The sequence below is a fragment of the Nelumbo lutea genome, chromosome 3, assembly GCF_056320005.1.
Source record: "Nelumbo lutea isolate HS-2025 chromosome 3, American lotus-T2T, whole genome shotgun sequence".
NCBI lineage: Eukaryota > Viridiplantae > Streptophyta > Magnoliopsida > Proteales > Nelumbonaceae > Nelumbo > Nelumbo lutea.
Window position 1 is genome coordinate 19,326,613 of NC_142686.1, and position 27,338 is coordinate 19,353,950.

The window sequence follows — 27,338 nt, forward strand, 5'->3', positions numbered from 1 at the left end:
AATTATGAAACTTTCTTTTGACTAAAATGCTCATTTTTCAATTCAATCCCTATTTAATTGTGAGGTTTAGATTGTTAATTGAACTATTATTTTTCAACTCATTCAATTCCCTCTATTTAAACCTTACATTTTTTTTTTTATAAATGAACAAAAAATACACCAAAAATATAAAACATTACAAAAAGAAGAATTTAGCCAATCAAATAAGCCTATCAATGATACTTGAAACTTTACAACATAATCCGATTATCACATATTTGGATGAAGTGTTTATATAATCATATTTGGACTTTGCAATATTCATCTAACTAATAATAAAAAACAATAAAATAAAAATACATAAAATTTATAAAAAAAATTTAATTTATTATTGCTATCATTATCATTATCTAAAATTATTAGGTGCAAAGTATGTACACGTTTAATAATAATGTGAAAAGTAGGAATGCTAGTCGACACATTCCTTCGGTTGCTCAATTAAATGCTGAAATGTTTTAAAGTTAATATAATAAGTGATTAAATAAATTTATCACACGTCACGTTCAAAGAATGTCGATATGTCCGAGTGGTTAAGGAGACAGACTCGAAATCTGTTGGGCACTGCCTGCGCAGGTTCGAATCCTGCTGTCGACGTTTTATTATTAGGACAATCGCTGAATTATGAAATATATATTCCAATTGAGAACTTACCGTCGTTCGTGGCCCATTAGCTCAGTTGGTTAGAGCGTCGTGTTAATAAGCGAAGGTCGCAGGTTCTAGACTTGCATGGGCTATTTATATTATTCAATACTCATATTGATCGTTTCTTTTCTTCTATTCCTCTATTTTCTCAAGTTTATTTTCTGTTAGAGATATTTTAAAACGTGTTTCATATGGTTAATTGGTTCAGTTGGTTAAAGCGTCGTGTTGATAAACGTCGCTGGTTCATAGACCTGCACGGGCGCTAATTAAGGTCATTCTCTTTTCGACTGATTTTCATCTTCTGTTCCTCTATTTAAAAATAGTTGTTTATTAGATCTATTTTTTAAATAGATTTCGGGTGGCCTATTAGCTCAGTTGGTTGTCGTGCTAATAACGCGAAGGTCGCAGGTTCGAGACCTGCATTGGCCATAAAAAGAGCATATCTGCTTTCAAATTTGGAACAATAAACATATTACAGTTTTTGTTTTTCATCTATTTTTATAATTGCCACATCAGAAAACAAATTGAAACATGTCCTTCAACCATGTTTTGCCTCGAAAAAACAATCTATGTTTTTTAAACTATCAAAATAGTGGTTTCTAGAAAACAAATTCTCTAATTAAGATATTGTATGATCCATGACACGATATCAATCACAAGATAGTTTTTGCCTTCTTGGAACCATCATAATAAGAAATTCAAAAGCACATTTTTAGTTTCGGTTTTGAAAAGAAAATTAACAAATTTTACATTTTTTCTCAAAAAGAATTTATTTTTCGAATCAGATGGTTTTGATTTGTTGTTAGAACTCATAACAAGAATAGATAATGTTCTATATTTGTGTTTTCTAAGAATTTTTTGAAACCAAGGGCAGAGATTTTTTTTTCCTTTAAAAGATACAGTTAACGAGGAAGCAAGGTTCAAAGTATTGAAACACGTGTAACAAAAAATTTGTTCATGATGCCTCATGCGGTGTCCTGTGCTTAGGAATGTAGGAAGAATTTGTGGATAAGCTTAATGTGACCGTTGGAATACTTTAAAAATGAAATAACATCTGTAGCATTTGTATTGAATATGGGTGGATTGAAAAACTGATATAGATCACGGACCGATACTTGCAATATTTTGAACCTTGGGAGGAAGAACACCCGCTTTAGTAGCGTGATAATCAACAAAACAAAACAAAACTGGAAAAGCAGTCGGCTTTAGAAGAGAAATGACAAATAAATGGAGAACGCTAGCAGGCAACATAAGACTACTTAGTACTATTAGACATCACATGTTGGCTTCCAGTATAGAAATAGAAATGCATTGCTCCTACATCGTCTACAAGTATTCCATCGAATAAACAAACAATAAACTAGAGAACTTCATTATACCACATAAGTGAATGCTACCACAACTTTAAAAAAAAAAAAGAAGAAGGCCTATTTAGGATGGTCTTCCAGAGTTCAAGTTCTCAGCTTCTACGACGGCCTGCAAATACAAAACAGCCAAAGATTGAAACATTCAAGAAGGAGCATGGCCTATAGTTTTGGCAACCACCAAACACCAAACATGATGCGAACCTGGAGAATCATAATTGCAGCATTTTTGTCTAGAACTTCGTTGTATTCATGACAAGATAGGCTCTGCAGCATAAAAAGATTGAGAAACAAAGATGACTTGAAGGAAAGATCATTAAGTTAAAATCATTTAAGACTGACTTGAACACAATTGGGACAACCGGCAGCTCCTAAGCACTGGCATGTTGTGAGAAGCTCTAAAGCAGCAGTTAGTAGTTCTCCAAATAGCGGTTGCAACTATTACACAATTATAAAGCTGTTAGGATGCAAGAAGTGCCCAAGGTATAAATAAATAAGTTTCATTTTCTTATTCCTATAGAAATTCAAAAATAAGAAACACAACACCAGTATTATAGCAATCACTAAATGAACAAGGATCTTTTTTCTTGACACTTGGCATTATCTCTACTGTCCATATATTGAGATAGTGCACACACAATTATATTTACATATGTTGCATTTTAGATGATAGGTGTCTTGCCTTAAATTCTATAATAGCTTTAGTTATCTGTTATTTCAGTGCAGATGTGGGGTTGCCTTAAATTCTAGTCTTGGTTATACTACTACAACTTATATCAACATTAACAAAAACTTCCATAACTAAATCACAATTAAACCAAGCCTACCATAGTAATTGACCTACATACTAATATCTAATTGGCACCCCCAACGAATAGATAGGCCCAATTACTCAGTGCGATCAAAGCAAATATATTGGCATAGATAGGACCTCAGTATTTGATGCCAAGACAATTTTAGCAGTTCTTGCTCCACAATTATGGCAACATGTAGTTGCACTCGCATGATTACTCATTCTACCAATTGCAGAAACAAGAAACATACTAGGTTTTGTAACCTGTTTACCCCATGGAAGTTTCCACACAGCCATGAAACCCCATTTAATTTCCTATTAGAGGAATCTGTTATGAGCAAGCATCCCGAAACAGATTAGGAGTTAGACCTAGGAACTCCTTCACTCCTTTTCCCATAAAAGAGTGGCTACTGTGAGCAAGAACCACTAAGAAATGAGTGAATCAGAACAGGAAATGACCAACAACTGGAAATTTCGTAAGGTTGATGTCAAAAACCAAAGCTCTTGAAGATCTTGGAAACTTTATTCAGAGAATGCAGTCAAATTCAGGGAATCAAAGATCAACCCAAAAGAATGTATAAAAGAAATTTGAAGCCCACCTATATATGCAGTGCTCCATTTATCATGTGATTGATGTCACCTCAGGAAAAATCAAGTCAATGCATGTTATAAGGGGTATGATATTTACCCTAGTACCTTCAATGATTGAATATCCAAAAGAATATCTGACTTTCAATGGTAGAATGGAACAGAAGTGTGTAAATGATTATGGCAAGCTGATTTTTTTTAACAGAGAATTACACCAGACTAAAAGTAAAAATAACAAAAACGTACTCTAAAGTTCAAACTGCACTTTGCTCCTAGCCCTGTCCTACCATATTCCCCAAATCCCAACCAAGGGCAGTTAAAGATCTCCATAATTTTTTTCTTTTTGTTGTAAATATCCTTTGGATGACTAACCTCTATCAAGTCAAACAATTCAGTACAATCTATTCAGTATGAACCAAAATGTATACACGGTGGCCTATATGCAGTCAAGGCACACCCCGAAAAAATAAGAAGAGGACAACTGCTCTTGTTCTTCAGCCCCAGAACAACACAGAGAACATGCAAGTTGAAATCCCCCCCCCCTCCCCAAAAAAAAATTGGAAAAAAGATTATTCAGATGGCCAACTTTAGTCAGAAATTAGATTTTGAACCACATTAACAAATAAAAAATAGGAACTGAAGTTGTGAAATAAAACAGTTCCCTAATGAATTTGCATTTTTAAATCCTAAATCTCTGCTTCTATTTGCATGGAGTTCATGTATACAGTATACCGCTTGTAGTCTCAAAATGAAATGAAAAGGGACAAAAAAATGATACCCAGGAAGGACAACTTTAGATTTTGACTGAACATTAATGTTACATCTAAAGCAATCATAACTCTGTGATACTAACCTTCAGTGAAATACCTATGCCTCCAGGGTGCTCATCATATAGCAGAATTCTTTCTGGAAAATAGCGTGTTTCATGGGGATTTGCACACTCTGAAGCCAAGTCTGAAGAATTGCACATTATATACCTATATGCCAAAATAGATCAGATTCATAACTAGCCAATGCCAAAGTAAAAAAAAACATTACCCACAGTTGTCCAGTTATTTGGGATCTTGCGAGGGGTGGACTGGATGCAGTCCAAACCTTTCGCAAAGCCATATACTTGAAAACAAGACAATATGTCTGGAAGTGGAAAAAAGCCCACACACACACACAAAGAATTCCTACAGAAACCGGTTAGACCAACTTCAAAGCTTATCCCACTTCAAACACCAGCATCTATAATCCAACCACAGAGTAAGCATTCTTTAATTTGTAAAGCTGACCTGCAGGTGAATAAACTTACAGAGGCACTACATTAAGGATAGCATGAGAAGCAGCATGGAGGCCAGCACGAAATGAGAAATTCTGAATCTCCACTTCTGTTTTTATTGACTGAGGAACTCGAATCCAAACTGCCTATTTAAATATAAGAAAATCAGAATTAGAAAAGAAAAAGGCATGCTTAAAAAATGCCACAATATGGATATCATAAGATGTAATTCAATCATCATAATTGCCAATCAAGAGATGACCTTGACCTGTGACTCATATGAAAATTTAGGAAGTGAAAGTTCAACTGCATCAAATATTTGGTTGCTTGCTCGCCAAATACGGTAAAAGCCAAACCAAGTAGTAGTTACTTTGCAAGTCTGTGCTTGAGCAGTTGTTCTTGGATGCTGAGTGTCAAAGATCCCCACTGGGTAAGCCTATGAAACAGTATAAATTGAATCTGCTAAGCATTTCTCATTTCTCTATCAGCATAAAAGCATTGTATCAAATTACATGTCAGAGGACCCTATATGCCATTGTACTGTGCACATGGGTTAAAGATGCTCTTATTTCAATGTCATATGATATGATCCCTCTTTTCACAAAGATAGAAAGCTAAAAGGATGAAAAATTACAACATATGGAATGTGTGGCTATAGAAACTAGAAAGAGGATAATTTTCTAGGAAAATCTCTAACATCCTTGGTATTATTGACAAACTTGTGGTGATGACATTTTACTGGGTTATAATGATAGAACAATATATTAAAAAATAATCTATGCTGATATTTTAAGTGAACAGATGAAAATGGTGCTATATCTCCCAGTACTAAACCCACCTTATGTAGTGGAAACTGGGAACCTCGTAAAGTAAAGTAAAATGAAGCATGTTTAATAACTAATGATGATTGTAGTTCCCCAAGAATTGAGAGCTTTTTAATTATCAAAAAAATAATTGAGAGCTTTTTCACAGTATAAATAGAGAGTAATTTATTTTCACCCCAGTCTTAACAAAGACAGATGGGAAAAAAAGGAAAATAAAAAAAAGTTTTAAATCTTTTCCATCTGAGAGATTTTGGTTCAATTGACTCAGGCATCTGACTTATTTAAAAAAAAGGATGACGCAGGCATCTATTGGAGAGATTTTGGCTCTTCTTCATGGATTCAAATAAATATACCCCAATGTTTTAAAACGTGGAGGCGTGACGTGAGGCGTTCCACTACCTGGAAGCGTGAGGCGTAAGCCTCCTTAGGATGAGGAGGAAGGGGAGGAGGAAGAAGAGGAAGGAGGATCTCATTTTTCTTTATTTTTAATAAAAAAACTTTTATATTAAGAAGAATGAAGATGCATAGCACTAGTTGAATGGGGGGGGGGGGGGGGGGGGGGGGTAACACAGGCTTCGCCCCCCAGCCCACTTTCCTTCCCCTTATCTTCTCTTCCCTTCCCTTCCCTTTTCTTTTCTTTCTCTTTCTATTTTTTTCTTCTCTTTCTTTTTTCCCTTCCCTTTTTTTTCTGTCTCTTTATATGAAATGTGCATGAGGCACATGAGGCATACGTCTCTAGAATGCCTCATGAAAAAGGCATATGAGGTGTACACCTCTTGCACCTGAGGCGTATGCCTCAGAGGTATCAACGCCTCTGGCATACGCCTTAGAGTGTTTTAGGGGCACCTCGCCTGGAGGCACGCCTTTCAAAACACTGATATGCCCTATAGGTTTTGGATGCACTGAGGTGGTGAACACTCTCACATTGGCTTCTAACAATTATAAACAGTTTTCTTCTTCAATCAAGACTTTGCTTCAAGAGAATCTAACAACAGTCTATGGGAAAAGACTAAACTACTAACTTCATTTAGGTAACACTTTCCAGTTTTGCATCCAACTAAAAGGTGATAGTCAGAAGCCACACTACCTTCATTTGTCTTATGTAGTTTGATTGATTTTTCAACTGCCATATTAGTTATTGCTACTTTTATCTATTACAATTTAACAAGCCTTTCTGAAAATGATAACCTTTAGTTTGAAACTTCTCCATAACTATCATCCTAAAAAATAGATTTGTACAGGGTTTTCACTAAGAACTAGCAATGAGCATAACATTAAACTGATCACTACAGAAAAAGGTAGAAGTTTGTAACTTCAAATATAAACAAATTGTACAACCAACAGCACAAACCTTTGAAATAAATATATGATAAGAAAGCTCATTAAAAGAAATCTAGAAAGTGGTTATAATGAAACATGTAGAAAATGTCTTTAACAAAAATAAGCATGCTAGTCATAAAGATACAGGCATACAGCGTGAGAATAGGACAAATAAAGGGTGAAGAAACAGACATACAATATCCCCACCAATGACATGAATATCTGTATAATCGCGTGTCTTGGTGTAATACTTCAAGTCCGCTTCATGACATAAAGCAATCTTTGCTGATAAATCTAAGACCTTTACTAGATAGGTTTTCCCTTGATGCATATAAACAGCACCTTCATAAACCTGGATGACCAAATAATCTGTCAATTTGACAAAGTCAATAAATATCACATATGAGATAATTACAATAAAGGATTAAAATGTCAGTACAACAACAACAATAATAACAATAAAGGATTAAAATGTTAGTAAATTGATGAAAACAGGTGAAAATCTTCAGAACTCAAGAATGGATGAAAAACAGCAAAATGGCATTTATAAAGTCAACCAGTGATGAGAAAAAAAATACTATAGGAACCATGTAATATCAACTAATCATGCATAGGTCTGACCACCAATGCACCCAAATAACAACTGAAGCCAGATCAGGAACTTGGAAAACCAATAACAAGCATAATACCTGATAGAAGGCCTTGCTTTCCTCAATCTCTTCAAGGACTCCATTCCTTTTACTGTCTATTACTTTGTATCTCTCAGTCTCTATTGCTCGAATACTAATTGCATGAGAAGGTTTTTTCTGATGAAACAAGAGAAACAGAAAGGAACAGAAAAGGAAATACATAACTTGTAATAAGCACAAAATTAGTAATTTCACATAAACAAGATAAAATACCTCCTGTCCAATGTAGCTCCATATTTTGGCAGGAAGATCACGAGATGGATCACAACTAAGAAATCCTTTCTCTGTAAGGGCCATGATTGCACCATGTAGACCAGAACCAAAATATTTTTCATCATAAAGCAAGCTCAATGGGTGTTCAAGAGCAGCGCAGAGAAGATGTTGCTCAAGCACCTACAAGACTAAGGAGTTGGCATTTATTTTGCACACCAAAAAAACTAACAAAAAGATGCTAAGTGCTAGGAATTAAGCCAACTAACAAACTTGTTGGTTATGAGCATCAACATGACAACTCTCAATCGGACTACCAAAGAGCCTTTGTGGAAATTTCATGAAATATTGATCAAGAGGTCCTTCAAATGCCACATATACTGCAAGTGATTCTTTTCCTCTTCTCCCAGATCTCCCAGCCTGTTGCCACAAGCTTAACATAGAAAAGACAGCTCCCAGTAAATTAAAAATGGAGAAAAAGGAAAAAAAGAACTTCAAGCCTAGTTTTTACCACTTACAAATAAATCAAACAGAAAATTCCAATCTCCTTACCTGGCAACACTACCAGGAAAACCCAGATGAAGAGTTACATCAATGTGTCCAACATCAATACCCAATTCAAGAGCATTTGTTGCAGCAACTCCACAAAGTTTTCCATTGAAAAACTCACTCTCTATTCTCCGCCTATCCTGCTTCATCATTCAGAATATCAAAGATTAACTATATACCAGTAATTATTTTACCAGATTAGTGGTAAATTTTTTAATTGATAATCAGTGATAAAGTTTTGGAATAGCATAAAATGAGCTTCAGATTTCAGGATATAGATAACATCTGATTAAACACATATTACAAGCACAAAACTGTCCTTTAAATAACATAGATAAATATAAAATAGTTAAAAAACAGGCATATCTGTGTTGTTAGGCTTCTTTTCTTTTCCAAAGAGTGCAACTTGGGTTGTGCCCCCATTTCAGACCTTGGGTTTTTTTTTTTTTTGTGTATGTGTGGTGGGCGGGGGGGTGTAAGAATTTCAGGCCTTAGAATTAGGTTTAGGTTCACGTAAAAAGTAGGCATATCTGTGTTGATGAACTACACCATGTTCTAAGATATACGTGGTTAGGTCCTTCTCAAAGTACTCTTTGGCATTATCTGATCTAAAAACCTTAGTTCTCACTCCAAATTGCGTGAGAACCATCTGGTGGAATTGTCGTACTAAGTTAGGAACCTCATCACGTGATCTCAGCAAATATATCCAAGAATATCGTGTATAATCATCCACAAACAAGAGAAAGTAACGGAATCCTCCCATGAAAGGGATTTGATATAGCCCCCATACATCAGTGTGAACAATATTAAAAGCACAAGTACTTCTTTTATTACTTGGTTTAAAAGGTGTCTACAATGCTTTCCTAACTGACAACTCTCACACTCCAAAGTAGATAATTGAACAAACTCAAACAACTTTGGGAAAAGACATTTCAAAAAATTAAAAGAAAAATGTCCAAGCAATCGTGCCAAAGCATAATCTAGTTTACTGACTCTGACCCACTACTACCGTTGTTGCTAACATGATGGCCCTGATGTCTCGGAATCTCATCCAAAAGGTAAACTCCATTCACCTCACGACCACTCCCAATCATCTTCTTTGACTCCAGATACTGCAAAACACAATTACTAGGAAGAAAGGTCATAGAACAATTCAATTTTTTTGTCAAAGAACTAGTAGATAGTAGGTTGGTATGAAGTCTAGGGACATGTAAAACAGAGGATAGAGTTATATCATTGGTCACTCTAACTGTCCCCTTCCCAACAATGGGCATATGTCAACCATCTGTTGTAGAGACTCTATCTCTACTCGAGCACAACTGATAGGAACTGAAAATGGTAGGGGCATTAGTCATATGCTCAGATGCTCCTGAGTCTATAATCCAGGGAAGTCCCTCCTTACCTGAAGTGGATGCAAGATTCACAGTTGCATATGAACTACATGTATGTGCAAAGGAAGTGGTGTAGTTGGTTATTGCATTTTTCTGTCCATCTAGAAGGCTAGAGCTGGGTGAATCTTTCTTACTCATAAGTTGTCCAAACCTCTCCAATTCTGTTCTCACTGCTGCTACTGCAATGGATTCCCAATCAATTTGGGAGAGAGGGGCTGAAGAGTCTCCTGTAGTGGCTACATTTGCATTTCCCTTGTTTCTTATCCGAGCAGGCATAAGATTTGGATGAAGCTTCCAACAAGTGTCCCTGGTATGCTTAGGCCTCTTGCAATAATCACACACCAAGTCCTTCTTATCTTCCCTTCTAATCTCACCACTCCCCCTGTCTCCATTTGGCTTAGGTTTTGTTGTACCAACCATAGCCAACTAGTCAATCCCAGGCTGTCTCAGCATTACATTCCTCCTACTCTCCTCTCCAAAATAAAAGCATAGGCCTGAAAGAGTGTCACACCCTCCCTAGAAAGAATATGCTGCCTAACAACGTCAAATTCAGGGTTCAGCCTTGCCAAGAACTCAAAAACCCTATTCATCTCTGCCAGTTTGTGATAAGTTGTTGCATCATTTACACTTTCCCATACCACAATTTCTAAGTGATTTATTTCCTGCCATAGGGTTTTCAGCATAGAGAAATACACAACAAGAGGTTTTTCTCCTTGTTTCATACTTGTCACCTGATTTCTTAATTGATAGGCTCTTGCTTCATTTTGCTTCTGAGAGTAGGTTTCAGTCACTCCATCCCAAATCTCCTTAGCAGTATTAGCCCATAGGAAATTTTTTGCAATATGAGGTAACATAGAATGACACAGCCAAGACATTACCATGTAATTCTCTTGCACCCATCGGGAAGAGTCTGTATCAGGTTTCTTCTCCTCCCCAGTGAGATACCCTAATTTTCCACGGGCACCAATAGCCATCTTAGCTGATTGTGCCCACTCCAAATAATTTGTACCATCAAGTTTTACTGTAGTAATAATCCCAGACCCAAAAATATCACTACTACCTCCAACACCCAGTCCCACAGTACCAATAGATTTCATCTCGGTATTCCAACTCTCCATTTTACTTCAAACAGTTCAACAATAAGAAAAAAATATATTGGAAACCTTTAAAAAATAATTTAATACCACACACACAGAAATTAACCCTTTCGGAAGAAGAAAACCCTAGCTGGAGGGAAATCTCTCTCCTCCCCACGCCTCCCAATAGAGAGAAGTGAATCGATCACTCCGGGAGGCCTAGAAAATTTCAAAAACCAAGCCCTCTTCAGAAAAATCAAAAGAAAACTAACAATACCTAGGCGCCCAAGATCATATCAAAAACAAAGAGTCCAACTTTTTTGGGACTCTTCCCCGTACTCCAGTTCTTCCTGATTTTGATGCCGAACAGTAGATCACCTTCCTGATGTCTAGATCCCACCAAAAACTCCAACAATTGAGCAATCTAGGGCTGCATTCTTCCTGATGTCTAGATCCCACCAAAAACTCTAAGAATTGAGCAATCTAGGGCCGCATTATTCCTGATGTCTAGATCCCACCAAAAACTCCAAGAATTGAGCAATCTAGGGCTGCATTCTCATGCAGCCCTATACAAGGATGCTTCTATAGCAGATCGATCAGCCCTTTACTACTTCATCCGGTCGGCTAATCTAGGGCTGCATGAGAATGCTTCAAGAAACCCTAGTCGATGCTCCGATACCAAGTAGAAATCTGCTGAATTAAAAAATATGAAAGAAAGTAGTTTCTTGAAGAGAGAAGGAGGAGAGGAGAAGAAGAGAAGTTGAAAGAAAAGAGAGCAATGATCTAGCCGCCCCCTTCACTTATTATTTATACTAAAATAATAGAACAGTACAAAGACAACTATGCCCTTATAGGGCGACAAAACATAAAACAACATATATAACACTCAAAAAACATAATAAAATTTGGACTCACATAACTACTGTGGTCCCCACCTCCTATCTAACGACTAACATAAAACATCTGCTCAGAAAAACATCATAAAACTAATTAATCTTCAACACTTACAACTGTGAAAATATAAACAACAAATTTATGTAATCTAATGTGCAAAGTTGTTTCACTTACCATATGATGTGAGTTTGTCACTTATTATGACCATTACTTGAAGTTCATCATAAAATCGTCTAGCCCTAATCTGACAGAGGCCAAGTTGTGTTAAGTTAAAAGTATATTAGAGCCGGTAGTTAGGTGAAGAACATCGCATAGATTCCCAATGTTGGGCCAAGCTGGAACTAAACAACTCCCAAGGAGGCTGAAACCCAGGTCAAGTTCTGAAAAAGAGCTTAGGTCCAATGGCATGTAATATATCAGAGCAAGTGATTCTCCTACATGTAAGATCCATAATGAAGGATAAAACCCGCCACTCTCAAGTCTCAACACATCCATATCAAGCATAGGAATTCCTGAGCATCAATCATATGGCACCTGATCCTATAATGAAAGCGGTAACAGTGGCAGGATACAATAACAAAAAAGAACCAACCTGAGCAATATATCCAGCACGGTAAGCACATATAGAGTCAACCAAGTGAGGTACAGTCTCTTGAAGAATCTCACGCCTATCACAAATTCACAATTGTTGAGAAATAATAAATCTATTTTGTAATCTTATATTTAACAGAAACTAAAAGTAAAAATGTCAAGACACTTTCGAAAAAACTAAAGGGGAAAAAGAAGAGTGCAATGGAGACATATTAAAGACAAGATATTTCCCTACATAGGAGTTGATGGTACATGAGATTGATATGACATACGTATAGCATAGAACAATTTCAGTGAGCTTGCGTGTTTTGCAAAAAGCAATGCAACGAAGTCCATGTTGAACCATTTCTGCAAAAAGGCAAGAGAGCTCCAAAATCGGACTGCAAAATGAAAAAAAAAAAAAAAAGACATTCTTTTCAATATATAATTCAAAACATAAACAAATCAATGATCCATCATGTAAAAAAAAAATGTTTGGCATCATGTTCTTTCTTCTATATTTCTATAGAAGTGTATTTGTATGGTCTAACTGCAACATGATTTATAAACGGATATCCACTTGCATGAAAAGACAAGACCTTCATCAAGTATTCCATTAAAATATAGATATTTTCCATGCTTATGTTGTACTACTTGATTGATTTCAGCAATAAAAATGTCTTATAAAAATGATGCAGAAAAATAAAGATTGAAAGAAGAAGCTATAGCAAGAAGAAACTACCCCAAGTCATGGGGCTAGAAGGATATATCTGTCATACATCAGTAATATCATATAGAAAAATGTGTTCTAAATGTCAGAGTGTCAGACATCAGTAATATCATATAGAAAAATGTAAGGGCAAGATCTCTCACTATTTAGCATGGTCACAAGCATAAAGAAAAATGGTGATAAGAGAAGATTATCTACCTTGAGCGTCTAGCAATGATTTCTGAATCAGCATGTTTGTTTTCGTTCATTCTATCCTGAGTTTTTGACACCTGTGATTTAGAAGTGTTTGCAAGTAAATTAGAATAAGATGAAGTTTCCATCAGAAATTTTGAATACAGAACCGAATTATTAACTAGGGAAGGCACCAACAGTCTTGAAATGTAAAGGGGGATTCCATAAGATAAAGAGCTTCGGACCACAAGGACTTCCATCATTATGAATCAGCTCTAATGTTGACAGGCTTGCAAGTTCCTGAAATGGTTGAAAACTTATAAGCAATTGATTAATACTATTCTAATTGCACACAGTATAAATTTAATAATACTATTTTAGTTGCATACAATAGAGCCAAAGCAACCCAACATGACCACAAGAAATGCCTAAACATCATAATGCATCTACAATCAGGGCTACACAATAGAGATGTCACAGAAGTTTGTATCTTTTTTTTTCTAATAAACATAAGAAGCAAAGTTTCAGTCATGTACAGAAAATGCAAGAAGTTAATAAGATGGTCAACTATCCATTCCTTTACGAAAACTATTAATCTGCAATTTACATCATTGCAAATGCTTATGCTGCTTCAGTTTCATGATGCATATTCCAAAAATAAGGAAACCCTTTGCATCTTCCTCATTAGAGTACTCTAATCCTTAATTGTGCCTATTACATGCTTACAGCCAAGGCAAACAGCATGACATCAAACTGAAAAGGTTCATCACTTTGTCTGAATCCAGTGATTTATTAGGAAAACAACACAAGACAGAAAACCGAAAACAAGGATCTATCCATTTTTCTTCCAGTCATACCATAGCATGCTCACGGGGGTTTGCTGAAGTTGCTGTAGAAAATACAAAGGAAGGATCACTACCATATACTGCAGGAAGCAAACAGTGCATCAGCTATGACTAAAAAGTTAAGGAAGATCAATATTATCCACAAACCATATAGCAACAATATTACCATGGCAACAGAGACGGCGAAGCCTCCTAAGTATAAGAGCAGTATGGCATCCAAAAGAACCCTTATAAGCATGAGCCTCATCAATGATGACAAACCTGATTTGAAACATATATAGAAGAAACTTTGCAGTAAAAACTTTGGACTAAATAAATCTAGTAGCCCAAATCCTGCAATTTTAAAAATGTTAAGATTGCTAATCTAAATGCTGAGAATACTCTCAGTGGGCTACAGTCTCATCCAGAATGAACAGCATAAGATATTCAAAGCAAAAAAAAAAAAAAAAGTCAAAACCAATAGGACATAATTATTGTTTATGCAAAACTACCTAAGGTTTGACAAAATCCGTTGAAATTGCCCATGGAATGGCAAGATTGACATGTGTAGCATATCCGGATTTGTGATTAACTGCATATGCCCAGACAATAATATCAACATAAACTGGGTTAAGTATCCAGATAATGGCACAACTATCCTGAAGCAACCAAACTTACAAAACTACCAGTCTAGCACTATCACGTAGCCACATTCTATCTTCTTGAGAAGTGTCACCATCATATACACCAATATTTATGCTGAAATTTGATCTCTCTGTCATTGCTAATAAAGCTCTCAACTGATCTTGAGCTAAGGCCTACAAGTATTAGATTATCATGTATTCTGGAATCTAGAACTAGAAAGGCAAATCTCAGCTAAAGCACCATGAGAAAAGCAAAATCACCCATGCTCTTTAATACAAAGAAAGAAATTTTCTACCCATTGACCTTTGTTGGAAATAAATATATAGCACATGAACATAAATTCTGGGACAATGCTTCTAGCACTGGCAGGTTGTAGCAAAGAGATTTCCCACTAGATGTCATTGTTGCCACCACAACATTCTTACCAGAAAGAGAAGCCTGTATTGACTCTGCCTGCAAATACCAATAAAACGCTAGAGAACCAAAGCAATATGTGGCTTCAAGCCTTGAACAAAGTGCTGCAATATAGACCATATAAAATACCTGATGACAGTATAATCTAGATATCCCAACTTGTTTAAGCAAGGATCTTGTGTTCCCTGAGACGCTCTCTGGAATTTCCACATGAACAGCCATTCTTGCACCAATTTCTTCAACATGCACAATCTACAAGAAACAAACTTTCTCTGTAGTATTCAAGTTACCTTTATATCATTCTATAAACTACATAAATAGAAAAGCACCAAAGAAACCTGTCCTTGAGACCCAATGCCCTTTCTTAGATGCTCCACCATTTCTACTGGTAGCAGTACACTTGTTTCCTGTTGACTCAGCATATTATTATAATGAAATAAAATGGATTTCCTCCAAATAGAATTCTGAATCACAAAATAAAAACATAGAAAATTCCGAATTAAATAATTTAAAAATGTTTTGATATGTTCAATCACATCATTAATGATTTTAATTTCAAGGATTGACTAACCAAAATCAAATAAACAAATTTACTAAGCAAGGGCTATATACAAGATTATTGACTCTTGCTCTCAGTTTAGTGTTTTGATAAACAGACTAGCAAAAGGAGCACACCAACCACTAAAAGAGTGAAAATGAAGAATGAAAACATACATAACATCGTGTTTGCACTGATTGAGAACTTGAGGTGATAGAGCAACATCTCCTTGTGTTCTTTGCTTCACTGCCTTTTGAAACATAACCACTATCCTTTATAGATATTAATAGATCTTCCAGTGAGAACAGTGGATTTACCATGTTTCTAGACATGGACTTACCCTGCAGGGTAAAAGCAAGTTCCATTGTTCAAGTTAGGCCCAGATAAGCTGCCCAACACTTAGACTAAAGAAATTGAAGATTTTGCAAATTTCCCTATGAAATTTAGAAAATTTGGCCAAAGTGATGAATCCTAAAAGATTAGGAAAAATATAGTACTCGAAAATGAAACTACAAAAAGAAAGTGTACAAAAGAAGTAAAGGTGCACAACCAATAAAAGAAGAAGTCCAATTACACAAGGATGACTATAGAACTACAAAAGAAAAAAGAAAAGTGTACAAGAGAAGATTAAAAAGATTAAATAGGCAATAAAACATGACAAACCAATAACAACTTCTATACTTAACCAAAAAAAACAAATCTTATAAAAAAATCATTTCATTTAAGGCACCCTGAGGCTTGAGTTCATCTCTAGGTTGAGCAGAACCTTGAAGTAATCCCTACACTGTGTAGTGTCTATAAGGCTATAAATATAATAGTACTGCTCAAGATAAAGGAATTTTTGTATAGTGCTGATTCAATGCTTACTTAATTGATTCAGGCCTTCTTTTTGTTTTTGAGGCCTGTTGTACATCCTTCCCTTATTTGAGTACAAGTTATCTTTCTTCAAAAAAATATAAAATTTTGCATGTCATAAACCTTTAACAAAACAAACTCTACAAGGAGTTAGGAGTATCTAAGAAGAGCTTCATATGAAGAGAAATACCACTAAAGAGTCAACTGCTGCCCGTAGGTTTCTCTTGAAGACACCTTCCCGTTTCTTTATCTTGTTCATAATTGCTGATATAGATACTTGCTTAGCTGGAACAAGAAACATGAACGTGAAGACTAATCCAAAGCCAAAAAGAATTCCATTCAGATGATTATGTCCTTGAAGCTGCAAAAAGGAGACAAAAACAAGAATTCAAATGTACCAGCTTTAGGATGGTCAGGTTGATCAGCCAGCTCTGCTGAAGACCTGACAATAACAATGGCATCATCCATTTGTGCAGCCCCAGTTGCTTGAATGCCAAGTCTTACTACCTAAGAAAAAACAGCATATATAAAAATGTCCTTGAACCTGGTGAGGACAAAAGAGCTACCTTTATCTCAATGCAGGAAGTAACCCTAGGATCCGGAAAATTGTACAAAATGGTGAAATAATAAACATAAATCTATTTGTTAAGTTTAACATGACAAGAGGGGGATGGGAAAAAGATGCAGTTAAGGTGAACCTTTCAACACTCCCTAAATAAAACCACAAAAATCATAGAGAACAGTGCGTATAAGCTTAGTGATTATACTTTTCTTTGTCATGGTTATCTAGAATAAGAATTGAGCCTCCCAGATTATACATCATCCATCAAAACAATTTAAAAGCAGAAAAAGGATAGGCACTCTAACACACTTCCAGGACATCAGAGGAACAATGGCAGACAGGTAGAAAAAACATGAACTGCAGTCAGCAAAGAAGGCTACCTGGAAAATTTATCAAAAAAGGACAAAACACTACAGAAATAACTTCTGGTTTCCATTGTAAGCCTGAGGGAAAGCTAGGAAACCACAGACTTGATAAGAAAATCCCTTTTTTGATCATTTACAGGGTAAAAAATTGTACTCAGTATATAAAAAAGATATAATACTACTCTCACAAAAGAGTAGAGACAAATAAAACCAGAAAAGAGCAAGGAGTGACCAATATTACTTCTTATCAATTACACATTGATGTCACTTTCCATCCCTGACACATACCCATTCTCAGTTATTTTATAATCCCAAATTTTTGCAAATAGATCCCAACTATTTAGGATCAGTTACATGTGTTCCAGACATTATGCTCTATTGAATGCCATGTTTTCTGTCAAATTGAAAGTCCTTAGTAGGAATGCAAACAGATCGGACCAGATACGAATCAGGGTATATTTGAATCCGATCCGGCATTGTTCATGTTGGATCCAATCCAATAGGATCTGATAGGACTCGATTTGAATTTGAATCCTATCGGTAAGTCAGATCTTCGAATATGATCCAATCCGACTTGTTTTCTTTAAAAATTAATAAATTATTAAAAGAAAATTAAAGTATATTAATTTAAATAAAGTAAAAACAAAAAATACAAGTATTCTTTTAATTATTTTCATCATATGTATACATGTTTTTTTATAAAAAAATAAATAAATATAACAAATTTATAAAAATATATTTATAAATAAATAAATAGCATATATATGTATTATATATATTTATTTATATTTTATAAATATATAATATACATCGGATTAAATCTTCTCAGATCGGATAGGGTGATCCAAATCCAATCTGATTTTCTAATTGGATCCTATTATCTGATCTGAAGATCTGAACAGGGGTGATCCAAATTCAACCGAATAGGATCGGATCATTACTGATCCATTTGCACCCCTAGTCCTTAGATCATTCTCTACCTCTTATATGCCTCAAGAATGAGAAAAGTCCAATAAGGAATTACATGAAAAAATTGGAAGGATCCTTGGTGTTAAGAGAACAAACACATCATCCACAGCTTCCTGACCCTTAATACAGCTTACAGAATGATTTGAACCATGCCATACCCCCACATGTAATCCCCTTGTCGATCATTCCCTGCCTCTCCCACTGCCATAATAAGGCTCTTATGATCAAACAAGTGAGACAGAGAAGCTCGTTTTGCTTTATCTATGCAAGATAAACTGAAAAGTGATAACCAATATGCAGAACCAGCAGTCCACCATTGCCCCTGCTTGGAAACATGGAGCCTATTTTAAATTTCTTTAGTAGTTTGTGTTTAGTGGATTAATGGACTATTATTTGCAAAGTTCTTAGATGACTAATAAGTTATTTACTCTCCTAACTCATCTATGCATTCATCTTGTAAGTGATTTATTATTAAAGAAGAAATTATTCACCAATCTTTTCGTTGAGAGCTTAAGTAAGCCTAAACCTCAAAGTGGGCATCATTCATTTCTTCTTTTTTCTTTTCCGTTCAAAAAGAAGTGTGTAACAGGGAAGCTGTTGGATTTATTCTCAACTGATGGCTCCAGTGGAATAGCAGACATGCCTTGCCCATAGAAATCAATCGAGTTCAGATAATAGAGACTGATTGTTTCAGAAATTTAACATGGACACTGTCATGTGGTGGATTTGAGAAAAAATCAAATACCTGAAGGGAACAAATAATCCTTTGAAACTGTAAGGAGTGCACTCTTTTACTCATTAGTTCATGAGATTCACATCCAAGGAATTTATTGGTGCTGTTCAATGGTCATATGAGAAATCTAGTGGAGATCCTTCTTTCATCCCCCTGGACCCTCATGCTACAGGGGGAGGTGAAGTTGTAGGCTTGTAGCCCCAAAGGAGATGCCAGACTACAAGAACTCCAATGCATCTAGATTTTATAGGGATTAACCTTGTGCCACGGAGACTCTTGAAAATTGGGAAAAAAATACATACATGCACATTGGCCTTAAAACAAATAAATAGATAGCAAAAATGGTTGATGTGGAATAATCATGAAAATTGTGAAAAACATGTAAAGTGATATCTTAAGTAAAAATGCAATCTCGATTATGAAACTGAGGTATTCTATTGGCAGAATAGGAATTTCTTCAATCCACTCAACTACCTTTGGACAAAGAACTGAAACATGTTCCATGTCCGAGATACCAACATCAAGCCCATATCTCCTCATCTGCTCCAGTGCTTCCTTTAAACAATCCCAAGTAGTAAATTTCTGCTGCATTTCCAGGAACCCGGAGAAAATGTTCAAGAAAGCAAAAGCTTTCAATATGATCTTCAACCATGACGGACAATGGCACAACTTCTTTTTATCCTTCTCTGCAAAACCAACTTCTCTGAATAACAAGCAGCTTCCCAATTGTGGATCAGACAAGCAATCCACCGACTCCAAAACCTGAAGAAACCTCCCACAACCATGTTCATCAAGGACATTCGTATTAGTTGAGCAAAGAATGTTCTTAAGGTCATCAGGAAGTCTTTCCCGTTGATCACCATCCAACACTCTCATGCGTTTGGCTTTTGAAGTGCGGGCATCAGAGCTTTCACCAAACAACGTATCACTTCCTTGAGCATTTCTACCATATGGCGTTAAATCGGGTTGAATTTCACTTGGCGGATTCTTTGACAAGGATGACAGATCGCGCATCATATCTGACCATGCCAAATCTGCAAATGATGAGGTTGTGCTCTGACTAGGAACCTTTGGTGGCTCTGTGCCCTGCTGAGGGAGTATGTGTTGTGTCTGACGCCGGTCCTTCTTATTAAAAGGAACAAGAACGACGAATTCACTTTGCCCAACGGAATAGCTATTTATCCGACTCCCCAAACTCATTTTAGCTCCCTGGAATGATAAATGTAGAAATTGAAAGACGAGATGATGATATAAAAGTAACAAAAGTAGACATTATCGGAAAACAATATGTTACCATGTAACAGTGAAAGACACGTTTGGGATATGTTAGGTAAATCTTACAGTTTGACTGAAAAACAAGGAAAAGTACTTTTCAAGAATCGCCAGCTACGAATAAATATTTTTGGATCAATGCCGCAGAAGGAGAACAGTTACAGGGAAATCAGTGCGAGAATCCAGAGAGAGAGAGAGGAAGAGAGAGATAAACGGATAGCATGTTATATATAAATTTTCAATATAAGAACATAAAACCTTGAAAAAAAGGTGAAAATTCGGAGAGTTTTTAGCGGGAGCGAAAGAGTCTTTCAGCATAAGTTTTAATTCTTCAATAGTGCTGTTCGAGGAAATCGAAATGGTTGTAGATTCGCCCGCTAGGCTTCGGACTTGGATTTTTCTCTCGCTCATTTCCATCTCTTCTCGAATTCTTGAGCAGTTGGAGTTTGCAGTGGACGAAGATTATAGTTACTCTATCATCCCATGCTTGAGCTGAGGCCTGAGAGTAAATATTTTCCACCGGAGCAATGTCACGTTGTTTCATTCAAGCTTCCGGCTTCCTTGTCCTGGTTCGCGCCTTCGCGGGAATTCTGTTTGCGCGTCAAAACCCTAGTTCAAATCCCATGAGCGAAAAAAGAAAAAAAAAAACATCACACGTGTAACGAGGAGACCTACACTTCAACATGTGCCACTGTGCCGATGTTAATTTCCCCCTCTGTGTGGGGCCCTTATCAAATCATCGCCACCATTAGGGTTTTGGGTTTTTGCCGCAGCGCTTAAAAACCTAGTTAAGTTCAGGGGTCGTTCTTCCTTTGCGGTCTAGGGGGAAGTCAGGGATTTGATCGGTTTCCTTCTCCGACGAAGCACTGAAAAATGGTACGCAAATGGCATCTCTATTCCCTTTACGTTCTATGCTTTGCTTCTCCTGCTAAAATTTATGTGTATTGTAGAAGTCTTGTCTGTATTTTTTTTCGGCCTCATTTGTTGCGACTGTAATCGGAAGATGCATCATTTAGTTTCTCTTTGCTTCAAAGAAAAAGAAATGCTTGGTATTGGTAACACTTCCACGATACTTGAATCACTTCAAAATACAAGGATGCTTCTATGTTTTCTGTATTTCTCCAGATCTTATAGTTACCAAAATCGCGAATTACGACAATGTCAATTGTTAGAGTCGATAGGTTCATAACAGTGTTCTTTATTTTCATGCATAATTCTTTCACCGGTTATTTTGTGTGCCTTATTCAGTTCGAAATAGTTCTTCAATAGTCTCGAATTGCAAATAAAGCAGCATAAATTTGACTTCTCAGAGAGCAAGATTTTGGTGGCCGCATCGATGGGACTAAAGCTAAAAAGGATGTGAAGATTTATACGTTCATTTAGCGATTTGCCTTTTGTTTTCTTTTCCTTGACATGGAAAAACCTCTGACTATGGAGGCCCGTTTGTCTGCAACATCGTGCTCCTTCCAAAGAGTTCCTAGACTCAGCGTTTCCAATTTGAATTTGTGAACGTGTGAGAATATGCTAAGCACCGATTTATTTTGAAGTCTTTCGTATTTGTTCTTACCGAATGGTGTATAAAGAAGTGGTTTATCATGAAAACTTGTAGTTGTGGTATCAGCAACTTCTCATTGAACATCAGATACAAGGAACTAATAACGTGACCTATGCAGTAAGGATATTTGCTTTGCATCATCATAACCATATGATGGATTGATATTGTTCGTGGATGATTCCAGTAGCATGATAATATACACTTTGTCAGGCAAATTTTTATCGAGTGGTTGACAGGATTGTCCCTGTGATACATACATGTTTGATTTGATATAAGGACCCAGCGGCCTTCTAAAAATTTTTCATTATGTCCATGGCATTGGAAAACAGTTCACTCTTGCTAATTTATTTTAATTTTCTCCAGGCGCCTAAAAGAGGTGGAAAGGCCCATGTACCAGCCAAGAAGAAGCCAGTAAGTTGCAGAGTCTGTTTTATTATTAAGTGTGGGTACAACATTTTTAGGTATATTTGAAATCCATGGTGGGGGTGGGCATCATTTGGATTATGCATTCAATTTCCTCTTTGATTCCATGGTTTATTGGTTTTCAAATACAACAACCGATATTTTACCAATTTGTCAGCTAATAATCCAAAGCGAGACTACATTGCAGTGTTGCATGGACACGGGCACAAAAATCAGAATCTGACTTCTGACAAGGAGTCTAACTTGGCAAGATGAAAAACAAGGAAAAGCAAACATGTTTGCAAACAAGTACAAATTAAAGTACTCCACACTTTGCTTTTTAACATTATAAACCTATAAAAAAGTTTTTAAAAAATATCTTTGTTAATCAATAACATTTTGTGGGAGAAATGGAATTCAATGTGTTTATTAACTTACGGGGTGCAATTGAGCCGAGTTGAGTTGAGTATTAGGCTACTCGAGCTCAACACAAGTGAATATTTGCAAACTACTTGAGCTCGGCTCGACTCAAGCCAATTATAAATAAATTAATATTATAAATGTTATAAATAAAAATATATTATGAAATCCAATTATAATTTAGTTAATGTTAAAAATAAATTAATATTTACTTATATTATAAATAAAATATATTAAAAGTAATATTTTATTATATGATCAATTAGGCTCATGAGCCTCTTGAGCGAAGTATTGCAAAGCTTGAACTCTACACAAGTCAAAGCTCAAATCAAACTCAGTTATCTTTGAATCGAGTGTGAGTATTTAGCAAGCCAAGCTCGAGTAGTTCACCTCACAAGTAGCTCAGCTCATTTATACCCCTATATTAACCATTCACTATGTCAAATAAGCAACAATAGAAGGAAAGATGTCACATAGAAGTGTCCCTCATGAATACATGGAGTGTTGGGAGTCCATGCAACACTGCTACAGAATCAAGCTTGCATATTTAATGCATATCATTCTTTCGACTAGTGTGTCATTCTATGTCGGGTTTTGAATGAACTTAGCATTTTCAATAACAATTCCAATTGAAGAGAACCCTTACATATTACAGGAAAAGGTGGTTAACCCATTGTTTGAGAAGCGCCCAAAGCAATTTGGGATAGGTGGTGCATTGCCTCCAAAGAAGGATCTGCATAGGTTTGTAAAATGGCCAAAAGTTGTACGTATTCAAAGACAAAGGAGGATTCTGAAGCAGCGTTTGAAGGTTCCACCTGCTTTAAACCAATTTACGAAGACACTTGACAAGAATCTAGGTACTTTGTTGTGTTTTCATTCTCTTATTTCTGATCTTTTATTTATGTTGGTTATGGTTGAGCCAGCATGCACTGTTCCCACTACAGCTTTATATGATCTTTGTTTGACACTTTATGGTGCAGCAACAAATCTTTTCAAGTTGCTGCTCAAATATAGACCAGAGGACAAGGCTGCTAAGAAGGAAAGGCTTCTTAAAAGGGCACAAGCTGAAGCTGAGGGGAAGACGGTTGAGGCAAAGAAGCCCATTGTTGTCAAATATGGTCTCAATCACATCACCTATCTGATTGAGCAGGTATGCCTGTACTACTACTTTGGTAGGCTTATGGATGTATGGATTTTTCCCCTTTTTTTTCAATATCTAGACATCCTTGCTGGTATTGTTTTGAAGTCCATAATTGAGGGGGGGAAATGCAATGGATTTGAAGTATCTGGTGTGAGTAAATTGATTTCAGTGGGTAATTGTCTATTATTTAATTTTTTATTTATTAATCAAGCATGCATTTAGAATCACTAGCTCAGACAGTGTAATGCTTTTTATACTTTTTTGGATACTCCCTTACTTTTTTATATTAATACAATACTTATAAAAAAGGCATTACCAGCTCAAATGTTTAAGCATGAACTCATTTGTTCCTTGTGGCTTTTTATGCATGTTCATTCTTCTTGGGGAGGCCTACGCCTCCTTGTGTTCAGGAAGTTTATGCCTCTTATTTTCTGAACTACGTCCCATGCCTCTAGGTAGCGGAACGCCTCGCGTCATGCTTCCGTGTTTTAAAACATTGGTCTTAACTGTTGCATAATCACATCAAAAATAAGGGATTTAGTTTGTTTTTTCTTCTTAATCCATGCAGAACAAGGCCCAGTTAGTTGTTATTGCTCATGATGTCGACCCTATCGAGCTTGTTGTTTGGTTGCCTGCCTTGTGCCGGAAAATGGAGATTCCTTATGCTATTGTGAAGGGAAAATCACGTCTTGGAGCAGTATGTTTATTTTTCAGTGCTATTTAGTTACACAGAATTACCATTCCTTCTGTGTGATTGTATTATGAGACAACATAATAATTGGACCTTTCTCTTGTTCATTTTGATCAGATTGTCCACAAGAAAACTGCCACTGCTTTATGCTTAACATCTGTGAAGAATGAAGATAAGTTGGAGTTCAGCAAGATTGTGGAGGCAATAAAGGTAAAAGAGAGAAAAGTTGTTGTCAAAAAATGGCATTGGACTTTTTCCTGGTGGGAAGTGTTACTTTTGGATTATGGTTCTTTAATTTTGGCAATCTGGATCAATATTCTAAAATCAAAATCTCAGATATGTCAACTGTATTTCTTATGGACAATTTTGGAAGGTTTCATCAAAATTTCAGGATTATGTCCATGGTTTTTGCTAGGAATTTTAAATTATAAATACTATAAACTAAGGGTCCATTTGGTTTGCTTGAACAGGGGTTTGGAATCAGAACAACAATGGTCCAATTCCAACTATTTGGTTGGGTGGAATCGGAATCCCATTCCCCCATTCCTGGTGGAATGGCATTCCCCCATTTGGAATGAGAATTCATTCACAGCTGATTCCAATTCCCATCTAAACCAAACAGGTGGGAGGAATAAACCATTCCGATTCTTATTCTGATTGTGAAGCAAATGGACCCTAAAACAATATTATAAATTAACAAGTTTTTTTTTCAAAAACAACATCTGAATCTGAAATTTCAAAAAACAGCAATGCTAGTATGACCAGGCCTTGTAAGCATGGGTTTTCATGCAAATATCAGGGCGTCTGGATTTCATGGCTTGTCTTTTTTCATTAAATTACAAGATCCACTGTTCTTTTTCTGATTTTTCTAGGTCACAGATAGAGTAATAGCTCAACACATTGTTTTTCTTAGGAAACAGTTTTTTCCAATAAGAAAAAGTTGAAATTTCGTTTTTTTTTTCTATAGAGAAATACTTTTTAAGTAAATATGATGCCTTGCCAAACCTTTAAATATATCACCCCACCGGAACCGAGTTGGGATCTGCTCCCAACAAAATCCATTCCAGCACTCTACAACATGATCTGGCAGCGCACATCTCACCATGAAACTAGGACCCACCATAAGATTGAGATGCAACATGTTTGAGATGTATGGTGTCAAATCATGGTGGAATGTATTTTGTTGGGAGCAGATCCGGACTCTCAGAAAACCCAGAAGGAAAGGACTTTGTAAATGTGTCTGAAATCTGAATGACTGTCTAGGATTTTCAGTAGTCTATAATTTCATTTGAAGGTGCACATTTTAACTGCTTGAAAGTGATTGAAAAATTCAGGCCAACTTTAATGACAAGTTTGATGAGCAACGCAAGAAATGGGGAGGTGGCATCATGGGTTCCAAGTCTCAGGCAAAGACTAAAGCTAAGGAGAAGCTCCTGGCAAAGGAAGCAGCACAAAGGATGTCATAAGCCTTCCTCGGGGCCGATTGTAGCAGGAAGAAAACATTGGCAATCTTATTTGTACTTCACTTTCGAATTTTATTTTGGTTGTGGAATTTTGCATTGTTTTTTTGCAGCCATGTTGTTACCTAAACCTAATTTATATTCTGACTTTAGCTGTAGAAAGGAGAAATTTAGTACTAGTGTTGTAGCCCGCTGTTAAACTGTTTTTTTCCTTCATTGTGGTTATTTCATATTTGTTGCCCCGTAAGAAGATAAGAGGTAAATCTCTAGAAACGTTGGACAGGTGAAGCTGAAATTTCATGCATGAACCTATCGATGAGATCGAATTTTCATTTATGAATGGTGATCGAATCTCCCAAGTATCAAATCCGTAAGGTTTAGAACTAGGATTACTTTGGATCTCGATTACAACTTTTATTTACTATAATAAAAGACCACCATTTTTTCCTTTTTCTGTAATAGTCACATGTCACTCAATCTAAGAGAGGTTGATACATGGGATATATTCATTCATGGTGTAGAAATTGTATAGTTTATTAAAAAAAATAATCAATAGTTTACTTTTCATGGGTCTTCATCGGTTCATGTTTTACAAGGTGTATTTGTTATTGGTTTCTGATTTTATTCCAGATTGTAGTTTTAGATTTTTTTTCTAAAATGGATAGATACGAGGGATAGTTCTTGAAAGTTGAAACCCCACCAAAGACGAGGGGGATTGAAATTCTAAGTTCAAAATATATACGCTGGTAATAGTATAACAGGCAGTATCGATGGTTTTTTCTTCTTTTTTTAGTTTTTTTTTTAATCTGGTTCAGAGGTGTTGGTTTAAAAGTCCATCCACCCTCTGAACCGGTCGAGACCCCGAAACACCTCTTTGGCATATCTTCCGATACAATACGTATCAGCCGATAATACTTTAAACCTTGTAAAATTCTCTAAGGAAGATGCTGTGTCCTTTGGTACAAAAAAATTGTTGTACCATACTATTAGCAATCTGCAACATTAATTACATCAGCCTGTTTTTTTCCATTTCAAAATTAAAGTATTTTTTTTAAATTGTGCAGCGGATTGCAATTGATCTGGTAGAGAAAATTTCCTATACCAAGGGTACAGAGGATGTGATTTCGATGTACCTAATTCTTTGTTATGGTTGAAAGGGAAAGTTATTTAAACTCCACAAAAGACAAAGAGGAAGTGAAGTTCTCTAACGAAGGAACAAGTAGGGATTTTGATAAGAAGGCTCAATCTGACCAAACCGATCAATCCGGACCGACCCAATCCGAATCGGTTGGGTTTTCATTTGCATCGGTCGGTTTCGGGTTGTAAAAATTCATAAATCGATGGTTCGGGTTAGTTTTGGTTTTCTTGTGTGAAAACC

General features: G+C 36.1%; 2 protein-coding genes and 1 non-coding gene across 10 annotated transcripts; 2 read left to right on the plus strand and 1 right to left on the minus strand.

The window, feature by feature from the left end:
- Positions 1-551: 551 nt before the first annotated feature.
- Positions 552-633, plus strand: TRNAS-CGA (transfer RNA serine (anticodon CGA)). Its single transcript has one exon. It is a non-coding gene; the product is annotated as a tRNA-Ser (tRNA).
- A 1,330-nt stretch (positions 634-1,963) lies between these two features.
- Positions 1,964-20,708, minus strand: LOC148863380 (UBQ, helicase-c and DEAD-like helicase domain-containing protein). 8 transcript variants are annotated; one of them, XR_016109736.1, is made up of 27 exons: positions 20,550-20,708; positions 19,494-20,228; positions 16,789-16,897; positions 16,581-16,675; positions 15,712-15,876; positions 15,336-15,404; positions 15,127-15,249; positions 14,887-15,036; positions 14,625-14,756; positions 14,451-14,530; positions 14,126-14,220; positions 13,972-14,039; positions 13,313-13,414; positions 13,142-13,212; positions 12,507-12,614; positions 12,236-12,311; positions 8,286-8,425; positions 8,007-8,166; positions 7,737-7,916; positions 7,524-7,640; positions 7,031-7,203; positions 4,959-5,126; positions 4,724-4,836; positions 4,280-4,403; positions 2,388-2,483; positions 2,250-2,312; positions 1,964-2,157 (listed from the first exon to the last, which is right to left on the minus strand). XR_016109736.1 is itself a non-coding variant. In XM_088977144.1 (27 exons), exons 1-27 carry the CDS (start codon positions 20,706-20,708, stop codon positions 2,113-2,115), a joined length of 3,666 nt encoding a protein of 1,221 aa, XP_088833270.1. In that variant the 3' UTR covers positions 1,964-2,112. The 8 variants fall into 8 exon arrangements, 6 of the variants coding, with proteins under 6 accessions (XP_088833270.1, XP_088833268.1, XP_088833269.1 ...); XM_088977144.1 differs by having other exon boundaries at positions 4,959-5,096; positions 7,031-7,186; positions 8,286-8,422; XM_088977142.1 differs by having other exon boundaries at positions 7,031-7,186; positions 8,286-8,422.
- Positions 20,709-20,932: 224 nt separating this feature from the next.
- Positions 20,933-26,160, plus strand: LOC148863381 (large ribosomal subunit protein eL8y). The gene is made up of 7 exons (XM_088977147.1): positions 20,933-21,167; positions 22,210-22,257; positions 23,324-23,525; positions 23,649-23,818; positions 24,378-24,506; positions 24,618-24,710; positions 25,835-26,160. Exons 1-7 carry the CDS (start codon positions 21,165-21,167, stop codon positions 25,964-25,966), a joined length of 777 nt encoding a protein of 258 aa, XP_088833273.1. The 5' UTR covers positions 20,933-21,164; the 3' UTR covers positions 25,967-26,160.
- Positions 26,161-27,338: the final 1,178 nt, after the last annotated feature.

What these genes read in the sequence shown, in the direction of transcription:
- LOC148863381 (XM_088977147.1), top strand. An exon ending in GACACTTGACAAGAATCTAG is followed by an intron (nt 23,526 to 23,648) that starts GTACTTTGTTGT and finishes TTTATGGTGCAG; the next exon opens with CAACAAATCTTTTCAAGTTG. An exon ending in TCACCTATCTGATTGAGCAG is followed by an intron (nt 23,819 to 24,377) that starts GTATGCCTGTAC and finishes TAATCCATGCAG; the next exon opens with AACAAGGCCCAGTTAGTTGT.
- LOC148863380 (XM_088977141.1), bottom strand. Translation starts at nt 20,708, where the DNA reads ATGGAAATGAGCGAGAGAAAAATCCAAGTCCGAAGCCTAGCGGGCGAA. An exon ending in GCATTGGGTCTCAAGGACAG is followed by an intron (nt 15,250 to 15,335) that starts GTTTCTTTGGTG and finishes TGTTTCTTGTAG; the next exon opens with ATTGTGCATGTTGAAGAAAT. An exon ending in CGGATTTTGTCAAACCTTAG is followed by an intron (nt 14,221 to 14,450) that starts GTAGTTTTGCAT and finishes GTTTCAAATCAG; the next exon opens with GTTTGTCATCATTGATGAGG.